General features: G+C 40.8%; 3 protein-coding genes and 1 non-coding gene across 4 annotated transcripts; 2 read left to right on the forward strand and 2 right to left on the reverse strand.

Moving 5' to 3' along the window:
• Positions 1–9,368: 9,368 nt before the first annotated feature.
• On the reverse strand, positions 9,369–11,625 carry LOC101306329 (PHD finger protein At2g01810-like). Its single transcript, XM_004298311.1, has 3 exons — positions 11,400–11,625; positions 11,041–11,311; positions 9,369–10,938 (listed from the first exon to the last, which is right to left on the reverse strand). The coding sequence occupies exons 1-3, from the start codon at positions 11,623–11,625 to the stop codon at positions 9,369–9,371; spliced, it is 2,067 nt and encodes a 688-aa protein (XP_004298359.1).
• A 40-nt stretch (positions 11,626–11,665) lies between these two features.
• LOC101306624 lies at positions 11,666–13,718 on the forward strand. Its single transcript, XM_004298312.1, has 3 exons — positions 11,666–11,696; positions 12,587–12,865; positions 13,420–13,718. Exons 1-3 carry the CDS (start codon positions 11,666–11,668, stop codon positions 13,434–13,436), a joined length of 327 nt encoding a protein of 108 aa, XP_004298360.1. The 3' UTR covers positions 13,437–13,718.
• Positions 13,719–13,811: 93 nt separating this feature from the next.
• LOC101304957 lies at positions 13,812–15,271 on the reverse strand. Its single transcript, XR_184523.1, has 3 exons — positions 15,014–15,271; positions 14,487–14,609; positions 13,812–14,193 (listed from the first exon to the last, which is right to left on the reverse strand). It is a non-coding gene; the product is annotated as an uncharacterized LOC101304957 (transcript).
• An 895-nt stretch (positions 15,272–16,166) lies between these two features.
• On the forward strand, positions 16,167–16,829 carry LOC101306911. Its single transcript, XM_004298313.1, has one exon. The coding sequence runs from the start codon at positions 16,167–16,169 to the stop codon at positions 16,827–16,829; it is 663 nt and encodes a 220-aa protein (XP_004298361.1).
• The last annotated feature ends 1,149 nt before the right edge of the window (positions 16,830–17,978 follow it).

Consider the following 17,978-nt stretch of genomic DNA (forward strand, 5'->3'; position numbering starts at 1 on the left):
TATACCGGCCATTGGTTAATTGAATTTGTTTCTATGTAATAAAAATATTAATGAAGGATGAATCAGTAAACAATAAAAACCGAAATACAGTTTCTCATTAGGAAAAAAAAAAAGAAAAGCCTGTCAAAAATATAGATTCAAAAAGCCAATTAATACTAAAAATTGATAAAAGATAAAGTGTAGAGACAAAGAGATAGCAAGAGAGTCCTTATCTTATTCATTGATAGGAGCCCTTTATATAGGGAATTACACAATACCAATATGGTAAGGATATGAATACATAGATCTAGTCTAACTACATATCCTATTGGCATAAGGCCAAGACACACATAGAGAATATCCTAGAACACTCCCCCTTGTGCCGCGCGCTGATATGCCGATGGTGCTGATCTGTTGCCTCGTCAAAAACCTCGTCAAGTTACAAAAACCCTGTGGGAGAAAAACTGAACTTTGATCGTAGGAGAAAAAGAGTACAACGCACCCTTCACATTTGATAGTGACATGTATGTATGTGCTAGACTCCCCCTGAAGTTCGTACCTCCCCCTAATCTTTACATCAATCATAGGGCTCTTCCTGATTCTTACTAATCACGGAAGTTTCAAAAACTTAGCATGTCAATGCTTTTTAACATGTCTTCAAATGTGGCATTGGGCAATGATTAACTAAATCATGCCGTATTGTCCTCAAATGATCTTTTACACTTAGATCTTGAGGAGAAGGTCGCTTGTGAACTCAAAACATAAGTTCGTGTAGGAAATCAGGTTTTCGCGCAGCATGACTTTCAATTACTAGAACAGTCGTAACTTCCTCTAGGAAATACATATGAATGAACCGTAAACGGTTTTGGAAACTAGACTCATTTAGCTTTCCAACCGTATATTACACACATTCTGGTTCATCAGGAGCTGTTCACAAAATCCCGTCGAAGTTGACTGTTTTGCCAAAATCAGATTCTCGGACAGATTCGTTCTACTTTACGAAAACGGCCATAACTCACTCAATATGATAGGTATGATCAAATGGTTGGTGTCTCTAGAAAGTAGACACATAGACCTTTCCAATGGTACCAATTTCACCATTTTCCAGTGAGTGAGATTTCCTATAGGTCCCGTGGAAGTTGACCTACAAAATTTGGTAGATTCTGATTTCGCTTTTGATGTGTCTTTCTTATGTAGGGATAGAATAAGCCTCAACCTTTCATACCATTAAGTATTGAAAAAGGAGTTACTGCCATTACATTGGCGTTGCGTGGGCGCATAGCTACACTTAGCTTTACAACTTTTCATAGCGAATGAGATGTCAAGTCTTTCGTATTGTGTTAAGTACATTGATGCGTCTTATTGTACTTAGATGGGAACTCCATCTCTTAACACATATTTGTCATCTTGCTTTAGAAAAAACAACGGATCTCTCTTTAGAGCAAAGACCTTGACTAATCATGGGAGTATATGTAGGCCTCACTAGTTATAGAGCGCCTAAGCCGATTGATGGAAAATCATAATCAATACAGTCATCGAGTGCCTTATCGAGAGCATGTCTTCCCAAGATCTTTTTCTTCGGATGTTGATACATATTGGCATCTCTTGATCCATCAAGAGTCCATGTAAATCCGGAATGAACACGCAAAGGCATAATTCATCATATCTCTTCCAAATCAAGTAGAGTACATGTGCGTTTCAATACATTTAGCAAACGCGTGCTCCTGTGGTCTGGAGCCACTTGATTCAGATGAATGAAGTCCGTGTAAGATCTTCATGTATATCTCTGATCCCATAGAGATGTTATTATGACCACATTCATAGGCTGCATGTTCAGTTATTCGGAAACTACCAAACTGACAAAGTAGTGGAGTTCAATTACATCCATTACGAGAGCATATCTCATCGTAGTTGATCCCAGTGCGTGATAGTGAGAGACCTTGCGCCATAAGGTGAGTCTAAACTCTTATTCTCACTACGCTATCTAACAAAAGTATAGTTGATAGGGTTTAGCTTGCGGTGTCGGCATCACCTGCCCAAGGACCTATCTCTTTGTTAATGCTGGATCGCATCTTTCCATTAGGCCAATCAACTAAGTTGATATTCATCAACGATGGGTGGTTCGATAGTAGACTCATTATCCCACGTCCTCATGTACACTAGTGTAATACTTGTAGAGATCTCTATATGGATTGGATTTGACATTGAGGCGTTCCCCAACGATAATCACAATTCAGACTTCATGAGACGGATTTGAGTATCACTAATCAATGGATTAGGTTGTGCCAAGCTCGCTTTCTTCCTAGTGCGAGAAAGTATCGAACCTAAGGGTCTCCCTCCTTTTGGGGAGCCACACGGCCTTGTGACACCAATTTTGCCACTATATGGCGTCACTATATCACCATCCATGGTGATGGCGTCAAGACCAACACTTTTTGGTCGCGCCATGTCCTTTTGTAGGACATCAATCATTGCAGACATATTTGCAGCATGTGATCTCGTCACTTTAACACTATAAGCATTTGGGATCAAGATGAGACTTAGTGGGGACAAACCACGACAATTCACGTTGTTCCACTTGAACACTTGTGTTCTTATCTCCCCCTAACGGCGAGAATATTGTCTCATCAAAGTGACAATCCGCAATTTAGCGGTGAATGAGATCGTCTGACAAGGTTCCTACATATGCGGATTATAGGTGGAGGTTCATATCCAACCTAAACTTATTCATCTCAAATGACCCATCATTGTACGCAGTGGCAATGCGATTTGACACCTAGAAATAACATCTAGCCGAGCTCAAGGATTGGAGATTCGTTTCAATCCTACCGAGCTCAACGATTGCAATTTCATGTCAATCCTGATACACAGTCACGAGCTGTAGTACAACAAAATTCAATGATGGTGGGTCGTAGATGAATAGTAAAGCTGCATGCAAATATTGCATAGCCCCAAAACGCAATAGAAAGAGTGGTGCGCATCAATAATGTTTGAGCGACAAGCTAAAGTTGCTTAGTCGTAGCCTCGGTGAGATCGTATTGCGTGTGAACATGGGGTACATGACACTTCAACTTACATCCTGATGAACTTCTTTAAAGAATGGATAGTGAGCCCGTAGAAGTATAAGCAGTATAAGCAGTATAAGCAGTAGATAATAGTGTAACACGTGACCAGTGTGTTAACACGTCAACCAACACCATAAAGCATAAAAAGGTGTCCGCAAGTTGGTTGTATCTATCTACATAGTTTGATGTAAGAATAGAATGTTCACTTTTGTGTTATTTAGCGTAGGAGGGTCTCACTCCTTATTTAGCTAAAGAATAGGCTTTCAAAACGAGCAATGAGCATTGCAGGGGGCCAATGCGACATCGAGGAAAGGCCGGTGCACCTCAATTGCTTAAGGAATTGACCGGACGACCTCCAGGAAGTTGGAGTCGTGTTCGGGTGACGTCAATGTCCCCCGGGTCACCACCATGCTTCATGGTGATGCTAGATCTCGAATGTCTTCGTTTTGAGCGGAAGAATGGATGTCCATGAGAATTTCTCAAAATTTGGACCATTATATCTCTTCCAGGTTGACCAATTTGGTCAAACCAAAGCTTATATGAGTCAGTGTCCCAAATATCATGTTTGGCGACAACATGGGATTCGATATTCGAATCGTAGTGACATACAGTTCACTACATTGACTCATGAATTTCTCCAAGATGCGCTTCAGTTCGCATTCATGAGGAGGTATACACAAAAGAATTCTTGTTCATTCTCACAATGTGTTTTCAAATGAAAACCATTAGCATGAATGTTTTTAAAGCTCAACATGGTTCCTTAGAATGTTGTGGATAGTTCCACTATCTGCGAAGCACTCAATGTCTCTATGAGAGACAACTACAAGGAGTATATAGGCGAGTAAATAGTTCTACTTGAACCATTTAGAAGGATTGAAATAAGCTACGAAAAGCTGCAATCCCGAGAGTGCATAAAAATTTCCTCGCAGAATGACCTTTGCGCACTAAAACAGCCATAACTTCTTCGTTAAAATAGATATGGACGAACCGTGAAAAGTTCTGAAAACTAGACTCATAGAGCTTTCCAATGATATAAAGCTCACTGTCTGGTTCGTCCGGAGCTATTCACAAAGCTCAAACGAAGTTGACTGTCCAGAAGGGACAGATTGCTGTTTTTCGCAGATTTGGCATGTGCGAAGCTGTGAAGCTTGCAGGTGGCGTGTAGACTTTTGCCTTAGCCAAAAGTGACGTGTGTATGATCAAAACCAAGTCCTTTCGATCGTTCTAAGGTCGTAAACTCCACGACTAGTTAGCAAAAGCTCCCTGACATGAACATAAACTAACTCAGAGGACCTAGAGGATCCGATTGTGATGATAATTTTCCAGCTTTGATAAGTCTTCAACGTCTTTTGCAAGACGGCAATTGGTTTAATAGCGTAGGGGGATCCAAAATCAAAAGCTTTCGGTAACTCCAAGTCAGTATAACCAGGCATGTCCGTGGAGGGTCGGTAGTGCGAGGCACACTTAAAACCACTCTCTCCTTAATTTCGGACAATTCTAAGACATCACACTGAGCTTGGATGAGCCTAGTTGAACAATTGATGATGAAAAATCCGCTATAGGGTAGAAGATTTGACCGGAAACACGTGGGCGATCCTCCTTGAGGATGCAGTGCCATGAGTCACCTTCAAAGGAAGGGACCAAAATGGGCACAATATGTCATGTTTCTAAGGACGATGTAAGTGTACATCTTGATTGTAAATCAATATGAACCATAAGAGGAGAATAGTTTCACTTCGAAAAATTCTCAAGGCATTCATTATTGCTAATGTGAGTACATCGAGGTCTCAAATAGACAAAGGACGTCGATACAACGCCTTAGTACATATAACTTGGAACGAAAATCAATGTCTAGCCGATGACATCAAAGTCATGGGTAGCTAGAGCAGGATCCGAATCTTTGAAATTCGCGATCATGAGGATGACGTTCTTGTCCTCATATTGATTTTCCATACCTTTTTGTATGCATTCACAATTTAAAGAAGCTTGACAATCTTGAACCAATGATCCGAAGATCCACAACGGTTGCATTAATGTCATGAGCTGACTGAATAGTTTTGACAAAATGGTGTCTAGACCGGGAGTGTCGCTTTTAGAGCCGGCAACACCTCCCCCTCTTTTCTAGACATCGGCACGACGTTTTCTGCCGTTGCCATGACCCATATTGTTGTCCCCACATTAGGGGATAATCCCAAATAAATTTATCACATTAGCGTATATACAATTCCTGTTTGTATGATCAAAATCAAGTCTCGTTGGTAATTCCACACCAACTTAGAAGACCTAGAGAACTTGATGATGATCGAATCCGCTAAAGATTATGGATCATGATGCCACAAAAGATCATCGACAATATGTAGTCAATTAAAGTGGTAAGCAATCCACTTGACTAATAACTCAACAAGTAGAGTTATATGGACGTTTCAAGAAACGCTCCATGAGTGCATTCCACAGTACTTTGTGGTCATTACTTTTTGCACAGATTGCCATTGAATGCTTGTCGATGTGGCGTCTCAAAAACTTTGAGCGCAGGAGATGTGAAATCTCGGCATCTAGGCTTGTTAGCCTGGGGGTCAAAACATGTAGTTTAATCCTTTCCAATGAAAGGTTCCACAGATACCAAGCGAAGATCCGCCTTAGGCATCTAGTACGTCAAAACTCAAAGGAGCAGAATGTTACATTGCTCTTGCATACAAAACCAAGCTGTTATGAGACTCGATAGAGGTTCGGATTGATCATACACAATCCGGAAAAGCCGCGAATTGATCAAACACAATTCGGAAAAAGGACTCGGATTGATCAAACACAATCCGGTGAAAGGTCGGGGTTGATCAAACACAACCCGGACAAAGAAACAAGAGTGATCAAACACACTCTTGACCCGCGAATAAAATTTCGGGATTTGGGTACCTGCACGCACAAAATCCCAAGCATAGAATGGAGATGGAGAAGGGAGAAAAGGATTTTATCCTCCCCGAGTTATTGAACTTGGAAAAGTTTAAGGTTTCAATAAACATACATTTCTAGAGGCTGCCGAGAGGAGAAATAACGTTTTGCCTACTTATACTTCGAATTTGGGGCTGAAAATTTGACAGGAGGAGAAGCTCTGGATGGGGAAGCTGCTGTCAAAATTTCAGGTTGATCGGAGGAAGGGAAGGTGGTGAACCGGTGGTCGGTAGCGGCGGTGGTCTGGAATCTTCCAGCGGCCGGTTCGGAGACTTTCCGGCCGGTTCTCAGGGTGAGACCGACGGCGTTGGATCCGGGGCGGAGAGAGCTTTCTGGGGATATAAAATTCCGGCAGAGGGCAGTCGGAATTTGGGTCGGAAATCGGTGAAAACAAGGCTGTCCGATTTTAGGGTTTGGAAAACAAATGGTGACTATTGGCTCTAGGGTTAGAACAAAGTGCATGATAACGTGATAAAGGATAAAGTGTAGAGACAAAGAGATAGCAAGAGAGTCCTTATCTTATTCATTGATAGGAGCCCTTTATATAGGGAATTACACAATACCAATATGGTAAGGATATGAATACATAGATCTAGTCTAACTACATATCCTATTGGCATAAGGCCAAGGCACACATAGAGAATATCCTAAAACAAAAATCTTATTCACATGCCAATTCCAATGAATCTTAACAAAAGGACAAATTTGCCCCAACCTAATCAATAAGCTAGGTTCTCTCTATCACCACCATTCATTCCCCGTCTCTTGAAGCAGAGGAGTCGACGCCTCTCAAGGATCTCCCAGGTGCACCTCTCACCGGAACCGCCGCCGACGAGATTAGGATGCACCTCACTATCCAGGACAGAGCTCCCCCGCCGCCGCGCGCTTGAATTTTGTCCAGAACAAAAGCGGTGACAACGTGGATGAAGCGTTTGACAGATTTCGCAACGACGACGCCGCCAACGGCGTCCAACAACATCACTATCGGTTTGATCAAGTGGCCTCCGAGCTTTCCGGCAAGGCGGCGATGACTGGGCATCGGAAGAACAACGTGGCCAAGAAAGAATGGAACTGGATCCTTGACCCGATCGAGTTCCTTCTAAGCCAATTCAATCTCCGATCACGCAGATTCAGCCTCAGCCCGCCAATTCAATCTCTGATCACACCGACTTCAGCCATAGCTTGCCAATTCAGCCTCAACTCTTGGCCGAGGTTAGGGTTTAATTTTCCAGCTTCCTTCCTCTGTATATCATTGACTATCTATAAATGAGTTTGCATGTAATTGGGGATTTCTATGAGTTTGCAGTACAAAGAAGACTATAAATGTGCGGCTGGTGTACAAAATCAAAGCCTGCGCTTGGTTGAAGATGAAAGAAGTGACGTCGTGTTTGTCCATTAGGTGGTGTTGAAGAGAATAGCTAGGTTGCAGTGTTGTCCATTTAATAACATTTACTGGAGGTTAATAAACATCTATTGAAGGTAGTAAATTTTTTTAACTAATTATTAGGGGTCAGTAACCCGATTATTGGGGGTCAGTAACTGATTATTGGGGGTCAGTAACCAAGCTATTGGGGGTAGTAACCCGATTATTGAGGGTCAATAACCAAGTTATTCGGGTTAGTAACCCGATTATTGGGGATCAGTAACTGATTATTGAGGGTCAGTAACCAAGTTATTGGGGGTTGGTAACCGAGTCACCAGTGACCGAAATCCGGCAACCGGAGTCCGGCGGTGGGTGACCGGAGTCTAGTGAGATTCCGGCTAAGTATTCTCTCTGTTCCATTTTCTCTCTCTATGCATGTTTAAGGGGTGAGGGTAAAATAGTCTTAAAATAATATGGTTTGTTAAGACTTCAATAAAGATTTGTATATTTGGGCATAGAAAAAGTTACTTTATATTGGCATGAGCTCATGTAAAAATTGTCATTGGAATAGAGAATGAGGCCTAAATTAGTACTAAATGAGCATTTCTCAAAAAAGTTATCGGGGATTCATCTCTTTTTCTATTATTGAATCTGATACCAAAAGCTACCCCTGTATCCTCCAAAGTATTAAAAACCTTCAGATTTTGGCTCTAGATGTATTGCATCTTCTGCATGCATATATACCAAGATTAATAAGAAAATTTACGGCTGTTTCCTTATTGATTTAAAACCGACAAACTGTAGATGGCTAGCTGTAACTGCATTACAAACAACTTTTGTGAAAAGAGACCAGTGCAGATTAAATTTGTGAAAAAAGAAAAAAGAAAAAAGAAAAAGTGAAGCTGCAACAAAACCCGCAGCAAAGCGCGGGGGCAATAGCTAGTCTAATTCTAGTTTACCACACAGCTACAGTGAACTTCTCTCCATTCGAAAAAAAGGGATCAGAGCTATAAACGATCTGGTGTATCACATTACTTCACAAATAATATTAACGAAGGTTGGTACGCATAAGTTCAACTTAGCAGCTAAAGAAACCAAATTTGGCCGAATTACAATTACATCCTATGAGCTATATATGTGGATTGTGCCACCGTTTAATGGTATTATTTGCTAGTTTACGCTTGAGATACATATGCCTTAAACTCAGTAAAGAGTTGTCTTACGTACATAAACTCGGGCAATATTATTTATTGGGCAATTAAGCTCAACAATTCAACATCCTTTCTTCCAATTCTGTAAACTAGCTAAGAACCAAGGATAGAAATAACATGTGGAGAGAGCATGATATGACCAAGTTATGTTATCAACTGAATGATCGAGGAGATGATAGAGTTGAATTGTTGAAATATAACTTTGAGCCAATCAAAAGTCTATCCAAGTTACAAATTAAGGCATATATGGGAGTCTTAAAATTTCATCCCAAAGCAGAAAATCAAACTAGAATAAAATTAAAATTAACTAGGAAGAGTACTTGAAAACTACATCGATAAAAAAAAAAGGAGTAAATACTTGTGACACCCTGTAGTTTACACCTAAAATCAGTTTTGTCCCTCACTTTTTTTTTAAACTGGTATACCCCTATACTTTAAATTCTCGACTGATTTGTCATTTTCCCAGCTGGTTATGACTGTGACATGCTCATTAACAGTCTAAATAACCCTCCACTCTTATCTCTTGTAGCATAGTAATAAGGGGCTTAGACCTTGCTCTTAAAACCCAACCATTGAAGCTCTCACAAGCATTGTTAATGAGCATGTCACAGTCATAACCAGCTGGCAAAAGGGTAAATCAGTCGAGAATTCAAAGTATAGGGGTATACCAGTTTAAAAAAAAAAGTGAGGGACAAAACTGATTTTAGGTGTAAACTACAGGGTGTCGTAAGATTTACTCCAAAAAAAAAAGACTAGCATATCATCAAAAAGTTTTTCTTGCTCCAGATGCCGTTAATTACTCGATCAATTGTTGTTGCGATTGGGAAGAATGTCCCCATTAAACTGTTGAGGGTTCTCAAAGTCATCATGGCTAGGATCGGCGTTGCTGCTAGTCCCAATTTCCGTAATAGAATTATGAAAGGGGCGCACACCTGCATGGCCACTACTGCTGCCAATACCAGTAGAGGAAAGCCCAGAAGGGTTAGCATTGGTGCCATAGGGGAAGGGATCAAGACTGCCATCATCAATGTTCACCTGGTGATGAGATGGACCAGCAACAGAAGGTTGAGTTATACTGATGTTGTCAATATTTGAATTAGCTACGTCATGGTTAGGATGATCCATGCAATTTGTGCACGAAGTAACCACAAGGTCAGCCAGTTGATGGCATCTTTGATGTTGCGACACCCAGCAAGAACCACAGAACGCCATAGCCTCACCGTCATCCTCCTTTGCACCACACTGAGTACAATCCACCTCCGTCAAAGCGTCAGCTCCACCTTGGTAAGTCGTCAAGCACATGATGTCCGAAGGTTGTAATACCAAACCAACTGCTTGTCCCCTCGATCTAACTAATTCTTCAGGAACTACTGCTGTATCGGCTGATTCCTCGTAGCCTTGGATTGCTTCCACCACAATATTGTGTTGCTCACCACAAAAACAGTACGTCTCCTTGATGGCCCTGCATGCTTCTTGTTTCAGATCTCCAAAAGTTGCACCAGGTTGCACTGGCACCAATATCTCACCATGCTCAAAGTACTGATCTTGCCGCTTTTTCAGCAGTTGACAGATCAATGTGCGCTCAATTGTAGGCTTGGTATATTCCTTCACAAACTGCACCGTGTCTAACACGGCTTGGGTGTGCGACTTTACAGATTCTGATGATTGAATCCCGGGGATTTTCACAAATACATGTTGGTACATGTATATCAAATCACTGAATATGTTGCATCCAGGAACCCCAACAGCATCAGCTTTGTACACCACATGTTTACTCTTCGTCCCCTTATGAATAATGTGATTTCCAACTCTCTTGCCATCGAGTTTTTTCAGCACCTTAGCAAATTGATCCTCGTTAGTTCTTTCCTCTTCTAGCAAGTCTATGCGCTTAGTCCCCTCTGCATCCTGTCGCTTTCTCTTTTCAAGTGTATCAACAATTTTTTTCGCCACACTGGCTTCACTTTCTTCAAGTTCGATTTCCAAGGAGCCATCGTGAAAAGAGTATGCAGCGTCAGCAAGTGCTTTCTTTTGCGGCGTACGTGGGGAGTACATGATTTGCAGCAGCATACGATTAAACAGACCCTTGATGGTTTCCGGCATATCTTCAAGTGTACTGTTTTGTTTGTAAAACTGGATTATCTTCTCCACTTGCTTTCGCCGTTCATTGTCGTCACCGCAACTTTCAGTCACCGCTTCGAGTGTTATCGATCTCAGAGATTCTAGAGCCTCGTTGTACCTTGCTTTCGTGACTCCAAAGCTGCCACGGCAGAAGTTGTATCCCCATTGACCAAACCAAGTCCGCTCACGAGCAACTGCATAGAGGAGACGGAGATCCATCGGTCCCTTTCTCGCCAAGTCTCGCAGACTGATTTTTCTGTAAATTAAGAAGAACAAAGAAGATTAAATGGGTTTAATACGTACAAACATGCATGCATACGTATCTTATGAAACTAATTAATCAAACTAATTATCGTACCTTGTTCCGAGTTTTGTACAAATTCGACCCCAAAGTTGGATCAGCTTCATGCCAGAGAGAAACTCGCAATCGGAACGTTGGATTTTGATCAAATGGCCGTATCCATTGCCATGAAAACATCCAAATAGGCTACTACTGGACTCATCCATCAGAAGGCCTTTCTTCATTGAGTTCTCGAACCGAAGTTCTTCTTCGTCTGGTCGCACATATACACCATCCTTTGGAATTAGAAAATAGTAGTTCCTTCTTGAACTTAGTTGACGACCCCAACCTGAGATAACGATGGGATTCATACAGTTCTCAAACAATCAAACATAATGTTTAGAATTCAAGCTAATATATATGATCAGGCTAGTTACCTGGGCCACGACAAAGATCACAGCATGGCGGCGGCAGCAGAGAGCTCCCGTGATCCTGTTCAAAGACGTACAAGGGGATCTTGTACGTCTTTTCATCCAAGTAAAATTCCAGACATAAGAACCAAACACAATGCACGTTTGGTGCACTCACACTAGATGTAAAGGCTCTTCTCTCTGCATATTTATCGAGGAAAAGCTTGATATTCTGAAGGAAGATTGAACCCATGGAGTCACCTGCGCAAAATTGATCGTACGTGGGTACTGCCATGGTTAATAAGTCTGATCGATTTGCTTCAGGTAGCTAGAACCCAACTATATATATAGGGCATTAACTTGAACACCAAGCATACAAGCTTACGTAAATTAAATTTACGTATCTAAACTTTTCCTAACTAGTTCTGAAATACTCTTAGAGCTTTTCCCTTTCCTGAATACAAAGATTCATTAGGAATAACCTAGCTAGGGTTGAAAAAGGATCGGAACACCGCTGTCAAAAGCATACATAGATCAATTAGGAATCACTCTTTTTGCTCCATAATTTTTTTTTTACTGTTTTTACACCGACCTTTTTCAACCCTAAGATTCCTAGGTAAGACCTCACCTATACGCACCTATCGAATTTTGTCTCTAAGATTCTCTAATCTCTCCACGTACAAAACGTTCCTTTTTCAGCGAGATACAAAATTTCTCTTGGCATGTCGATCCTCCTGCCCTAGTCAATTTCTCTTTTTAATTTTTCTATTAATTTAAAAATAAGAACACAATTTTTGTTAATTGTCTTTTTCAGCGAGAGGATCAGGGCCCTTCAAAAAATTTAATCATTCAAACCGTTTGACACTTAAGATTTGCTAATTAATTACTTAGTCCCCAAATCCCCTATATATGTCAGAGATTATCTTCGTCAAGGAGAATTTCCTTTTCCCATCCAGATATTTTATTTTCATCTAGTTTTGCTAGTTAAATCCCTGAATCACATGACCTTATCACCTCGCAGAGAAATTATTTGCTGTGGCCGGAACACCAGTTGTCAAACTGATTTGGTGCTCCCAACCACTTATTGCGTGACACGTGTCCAGCTGAATAATGGATGGGAATCCCACTCATGTGTAACGTCTCCGTTTTCTCTCCGTCTAGAACCTAAACGCGTCTAACCTAGAAATCGCCTCAACCCATTTCTCCCACCCCAGCCCTTTTTCTCCTTCTCTCTAATGTCGATGTCACCCACCAAATTGAACTCTTCCTGTTCGTCCTTCCTTCCACAACCTATCGGAGTCGTTCTCCGATTCGGTGGCTAAGAAGCGCAAATCGGCCTGAGAGGAGGACACTTATAGACAACGAGCTTTGGCGAGGGCCTTCACATCGGAGACGAAGACTGCCGGTTTCGTCTCAACACTTTCTTGTTAAACGATGTAAGGTAAAGCGCTTTGAGTCTGCCACTCCTGGTTTCTTGTCTCCGGTAATCGAAGGTAAAACTCTCTTTTTTATATTAAATTTACATTATAGTATTTCCAATTGTAATTAAACAGAAAAATCAGCTGGATGTTAGTAGTCTTTGTTATTTTGGGGTTTATTGACTGTTGATTAGGAAATTTTGGCATTCTTGTGGGTTCTTTGATTATGTATAGTAAAGTCCTATGGGATGTTTTGATAATCATACATGGGCTGAATGAACTAAGTTCACGAGGCAACTCTGAGGTTTATGCAATGGAGCAGATACGTTTTCTAGACCTTGTTAGCTTTTAGGTCTTTCAACTTATAGTTTCAAATGAGAATCAGTGTTCTAGCATAAAAAAAGAGAAAAGGTTAATTATGTTTAGGGAGAGAGTAAAGTTGAGAACTTGAACAAAAGTTATGTCATACCCTGGAGTTAGAGTTAGAACATGGCAGAACCCTGGAGGATACCATGCTTCGTCTTTAGTCACTCAATTGGAGGAGCTGTGGTTTTGGTTTTGATATATGCATATCCACTTTGTTAAGCAGTGTACTCTGTTGTCTGATAAATTTGATGCTCTTGTTTCAGATTCAGACGCGAGTTGACTGTATATCTGCAAGCTGTATTGTTTTCCTCGTGGAAAACAGTTCGCATCACATGAAACTGCTTGTGGACAGGGTTTGGAAATGTGTTGTATGAAAATCTTAGAAGAATTGCAAGTCCGTTGCTAAATACAAAGTTTCCCTAATTGAGTGTTGTTTAAATTGTATACATATTGTCACTCAATTGTTACTCTGTAATGTGCACAGTTTTCATTTGCATGTATGATGTTAAATGTTAATGAAAGGTTTATGTTGTTATAATTGATCAAATAACTCCTTTATATGAGCTATTTTCTTTTACTTGTTCAATTATGTAAAACGGCACAACATAGGCCCCTAATCTGATGATTTCAGTAATGTACTTTAACTTAACAAATAGCTTTGCATGTCTTTAAGCATGCATAATGAGATCTTATTGACAAAATATGAATGTTACAAAATGACCATTTGGCAGTCATTCCCAAAATAAATAGCTTACAACTCTAAAAGAGAATTGGTCAATTATTCTTCACAATTCTGGAAACATAAGCCATGAGAAAGACAGAAATTGCCACAAATTTAGCTTCAAATACTCCATGTTCATTACACTTGGTTTATCTGAACTCAAAATATATAGAACTTGCAATCGATGGACCCTTCCATGGCTTCACCCACCCGCACCAAAAATTTACATGAAGTCAAACAATAGGACAAACCAAACATGTTTGTTATTAACTCGGGGAGAGCAATGAACGTGCCTTCAGATCTTTGTCTTCTTAACCTGTACAAGTTTCGAATGTATAAATCAGTGAAGCACCTCCATTGTCAGTCAATACCCGTGAAAGCAGTAAGTCATCTAAATTAACAAGAAAAGCAATTGCTCCCTAACAGTGACGAATCTTGATCAGAATGCAAAGCAGAATACTATATCCAATAACTAACACATCCAACAGATGACATTCATCAAGTTGTTTGTTTATGGTTGCATAGATTGAAGGACACACTTCTAAAAGAGACAACTTTCGCAATGTAAAAGTTTAAGCCTAGGCTAGCAGTATCAAACTCAAAACTCACCGTGCTGTTTGATGTGTTCCATAAATAAACCGAGGCTCCTAATCCAACCGCAAGGACATTTAGCAAGGACTAGTCCACCAGATACAAGTAAAGGTCATCTCGAAGTGATGGAGCATCCAGAACCTGCACTTATTTTTAGTCTTGTAAGATCACCATTGCAATCCCCATTAATGAAAGGGAATATTTAACTTATTTTAGCAGCTCTAATTCGCAGTCATAAACAATTAACCAAGAACTATATCTAAAATGGCATGATTACAACCTCAATTCCATCTAGTTCAGCTAGTTGGTCCATTACATTCACACAAACAGAATAACTATTTTCATTCATAGTGACTCCTAATGGGTTTCTTCCATTAAAATGCGCAAAATAATAAACTTTATCCTCAGAATCAGTTGCTTTGATAATCAAATACACAAAATTAACCTAATTGCATTCTCAGTAAATCCAAAATGTTTTTATGAACAAATTCATGCACAGATTCTTAATACATAAGTCCAAAGGTACAAGAATTGAGATAAACTACCTCATCGGATGTCTTGGGGACCTTCCTAGGAGTCAAGAGGGGTACAACTCTCAATGGAAAGTGCGAGCTACACGACTGGAGTACCTAAGAGTGCATCATTGTACGTTGCAGAACCTCCGCCATCAAAGATGTCGGCCTAGTCGTCTTTGTAAATCGCGATTCTCACCAACGCCAGCTTGTGCAGTTCTCCGGTTAGAGAATCGTGGTATCTTTTGTCGCTTCAGTCTTTTCATTCAGTTTAGGTTCGAGGCTGTGGTTGCGCGGCTGCGCTGATATGTTTTTACTTTCAGGGTTAGAGGCATTTTAGTTCTAAACGGAGAGAAACGGAGACGTTACACATGAGTGAGATTCCCATCCATTATTCAGTTGGACACGTGTTACGCAGTAAGTGGTTGGGAACACCAAATAAGCTTGACAGTTGGTGTTCCGGCCACAGCAAATAATTTCTCCACGTCGCATATCATGCAATTTCTCCACGTCGCATATCATGCATACCAAGATTCGGACTCTCCCATTCCAAATCTTGCAGACAAATTAAGCACACATCTTCTCTTATAATTTCTCCTCTCTCTTCAAAGTCTTCATTAGTTCGGGAGGAAATCGTGTAAAGGATGAAAGAGAAGGTAAAATTATTACGTTTGATCATGTGTTTTTCGTTCCAATATATGTTTAGACCAAGTGAGCATCTAAATATGATTGATATTGATTTCAGAGTTCGTACGTCTACTAAGAATGAATCATTTGCAGGTCATCAAATAAGAAGCCCCGGCGTTCAAACAAGGATTTTGCGTTGAACACTTGTTACTCATCAGTTTCGGAATGGGCAAGTCTTCCTAGGGACATTTTCATTTTAGTGTTGGATAAGTTGTTCGAACTCATCGACCATGTTCGTTTGGCTGCCGTTTGCAAGCATTGGCACAATGTTTCGAAAGAGCATAATCGTACAACTCAACGCTGGTATAAGGTACTCCCCATGCTCATGATCCCCTTCTGTAGCCGAACGAAGCGAATAGTTTGTTGCCTTTCTGAAGGAAAAGTCTATACAAATGTTCAACTACCGGTGCCTTATGATAAGAGGTGCAGTGGCTCCAGTCATGGTTGGTTGGCCACAGCGGATGAGAATTTCGCCATAACTCTTTTGAATCCTTTCAGAATGGCAGAGGCCATTCATTTGCCTCCATTGGTATCCACATTTGATCTCCCAGGCTGCCAAATTGAGTTCCAGAAGCGTCATGATGAGTTGAAGAAGCAGTACCCCTATTATGTCCGTAAGGTTATATTATCAGCTGACCCGTCTTTGAATCCAGATAATTATGTGGTTGTGGCAATCTACGACATTTGTTGCAAGTTGGCTTTCATTAGAGCAGGTCAAAGAGATTGGACTTACCTCGATGAACCATATATGTTTTCTGATGCTATTTTCTACAGAAGTCAAATCTATGCAGTTGGTCAAGGGGGAAAAATTGTATTATTGGATGTCAACAGCAGTAATGATCCTTCACGACCGCCAATAGCAAAACGACTTACACCTTTCGGACCAATATTACACCCTCAGTTCCCATGCAAAGCTGATAAGGCATATCTTGTTGTATCAAGCAATGGAGAATTGCTGCACGTTCGAAGGTTTTTGACACGAAAGGAAGCAACTGATCAAAATGTGAGAATAATGAACAGTTTCGTGGTGTACAAGGCGTTATTCGACGACAACAATGGTTCAATTGTGAAGCAAGATGTTGTAGAAAGCATTGGGGACGATGCTTTGTTCTTGGGTGATAATCATTCCATGTCTGTTTTGGCTTCAAATTTTCCTAGGTGACAACCAAATTCCATTTACTTCACAAATGACATTAGCAATGGTGGTATTGGGATCTTCAGTTTAGCAAACAAAACCGTTACACAACTCTACCGGCCTCAAAATCCCATCCCACCTGCGATATGGATTGTGCCACCAAACAATGGTCTTTGCTAGCAGCCTCTAGTCGTTTTGTTTTAGGTGGACGTATTTGAATTATGTTTCTTTGTTGTTCTTTATAGTTGTGCGAACTGAATCATATTGGTACTTGGCCGAGTTACAATCACATCCAAGGAGTGCTGTGGATTGTGCCATTTTTAAATGGTATTTGCTAGTTTCGTACACTTAAGATGCATATGCCTTAGACTCTGTAAAGAATTGTGTTAAGTACATAAACTCAATCAAGCAATATTATTGACCCTGCCGGCAATTCAAGCTCATCATCCTTGTAGAGAACCAAGGATGCATAAGATAAGAAATAACATTTACTTGGAAAGAGCATATATATATATGTATATATATATATACAGGGATTATCAGGTGCGGACGTCCGGACGGGTTTTCCGTCTTGATTTCGGCCGTTTCTCCACCATTCCAGCGCCGGTGACGTCGTTTCTTCTCCCCGGCGTGATCTCAGACCTCCCCCGACGGTGTTAGAATGAAGAAGAAGGCCGGAAAGATCGCGATCGGAGGTCCACCATGATCGGTCGTGAAGTTATGAGTGAGATTGCTGCACAAACCTCCGATCGCGATTTCTCCGGCCTTCTTCTTCATTCCAATATCGTCGGGGGAGGTCTGGGATCAAGTCGGGGAAAATAAACGGCGTCGCCAATGCTGGAATGGTGGAGAAACAGCGGAAATCCGGACGGAAAACCCGTCCGACCGTCCGTATCTGAAAACGACTATATATATATATACAGGAATTCTCAGGTGCAGACGTCCGCACCTGAGTTTTGGTGCGGATTTCCATTTTTGCACCACTTCCCGATCGAATTTCCTTAAACTTCCTTCTAGACATATCAAGATCATCTTGTGTAGATCATCTCTGCAAAATTTCAGCCAATTTGGTGATCGTTAAGGCCCTCAAAATCGAAAAACAAATCTGACGGACTGAATTATGTCCGGTTCATCATCTCCATTTGTTTTTCGATTTTGAGGGCCTTAACCATCACC

This window comes from Fragaria vesca, linkage group LG4 (genome assembly GCF_000184155.1).
Source record: "Fragaria vesca subsp. vesca linkage group LG4, FraVesHawaii_1.0, whole genome shotgun sequence".
Taxonomy (NCBI): domain Eukaryota; kingdom Viridiplantae; phylum Streptophyta; class Magnoliopsida; order Rosales; family Rosaceae; genus Fragaria; species Fragaria vesca.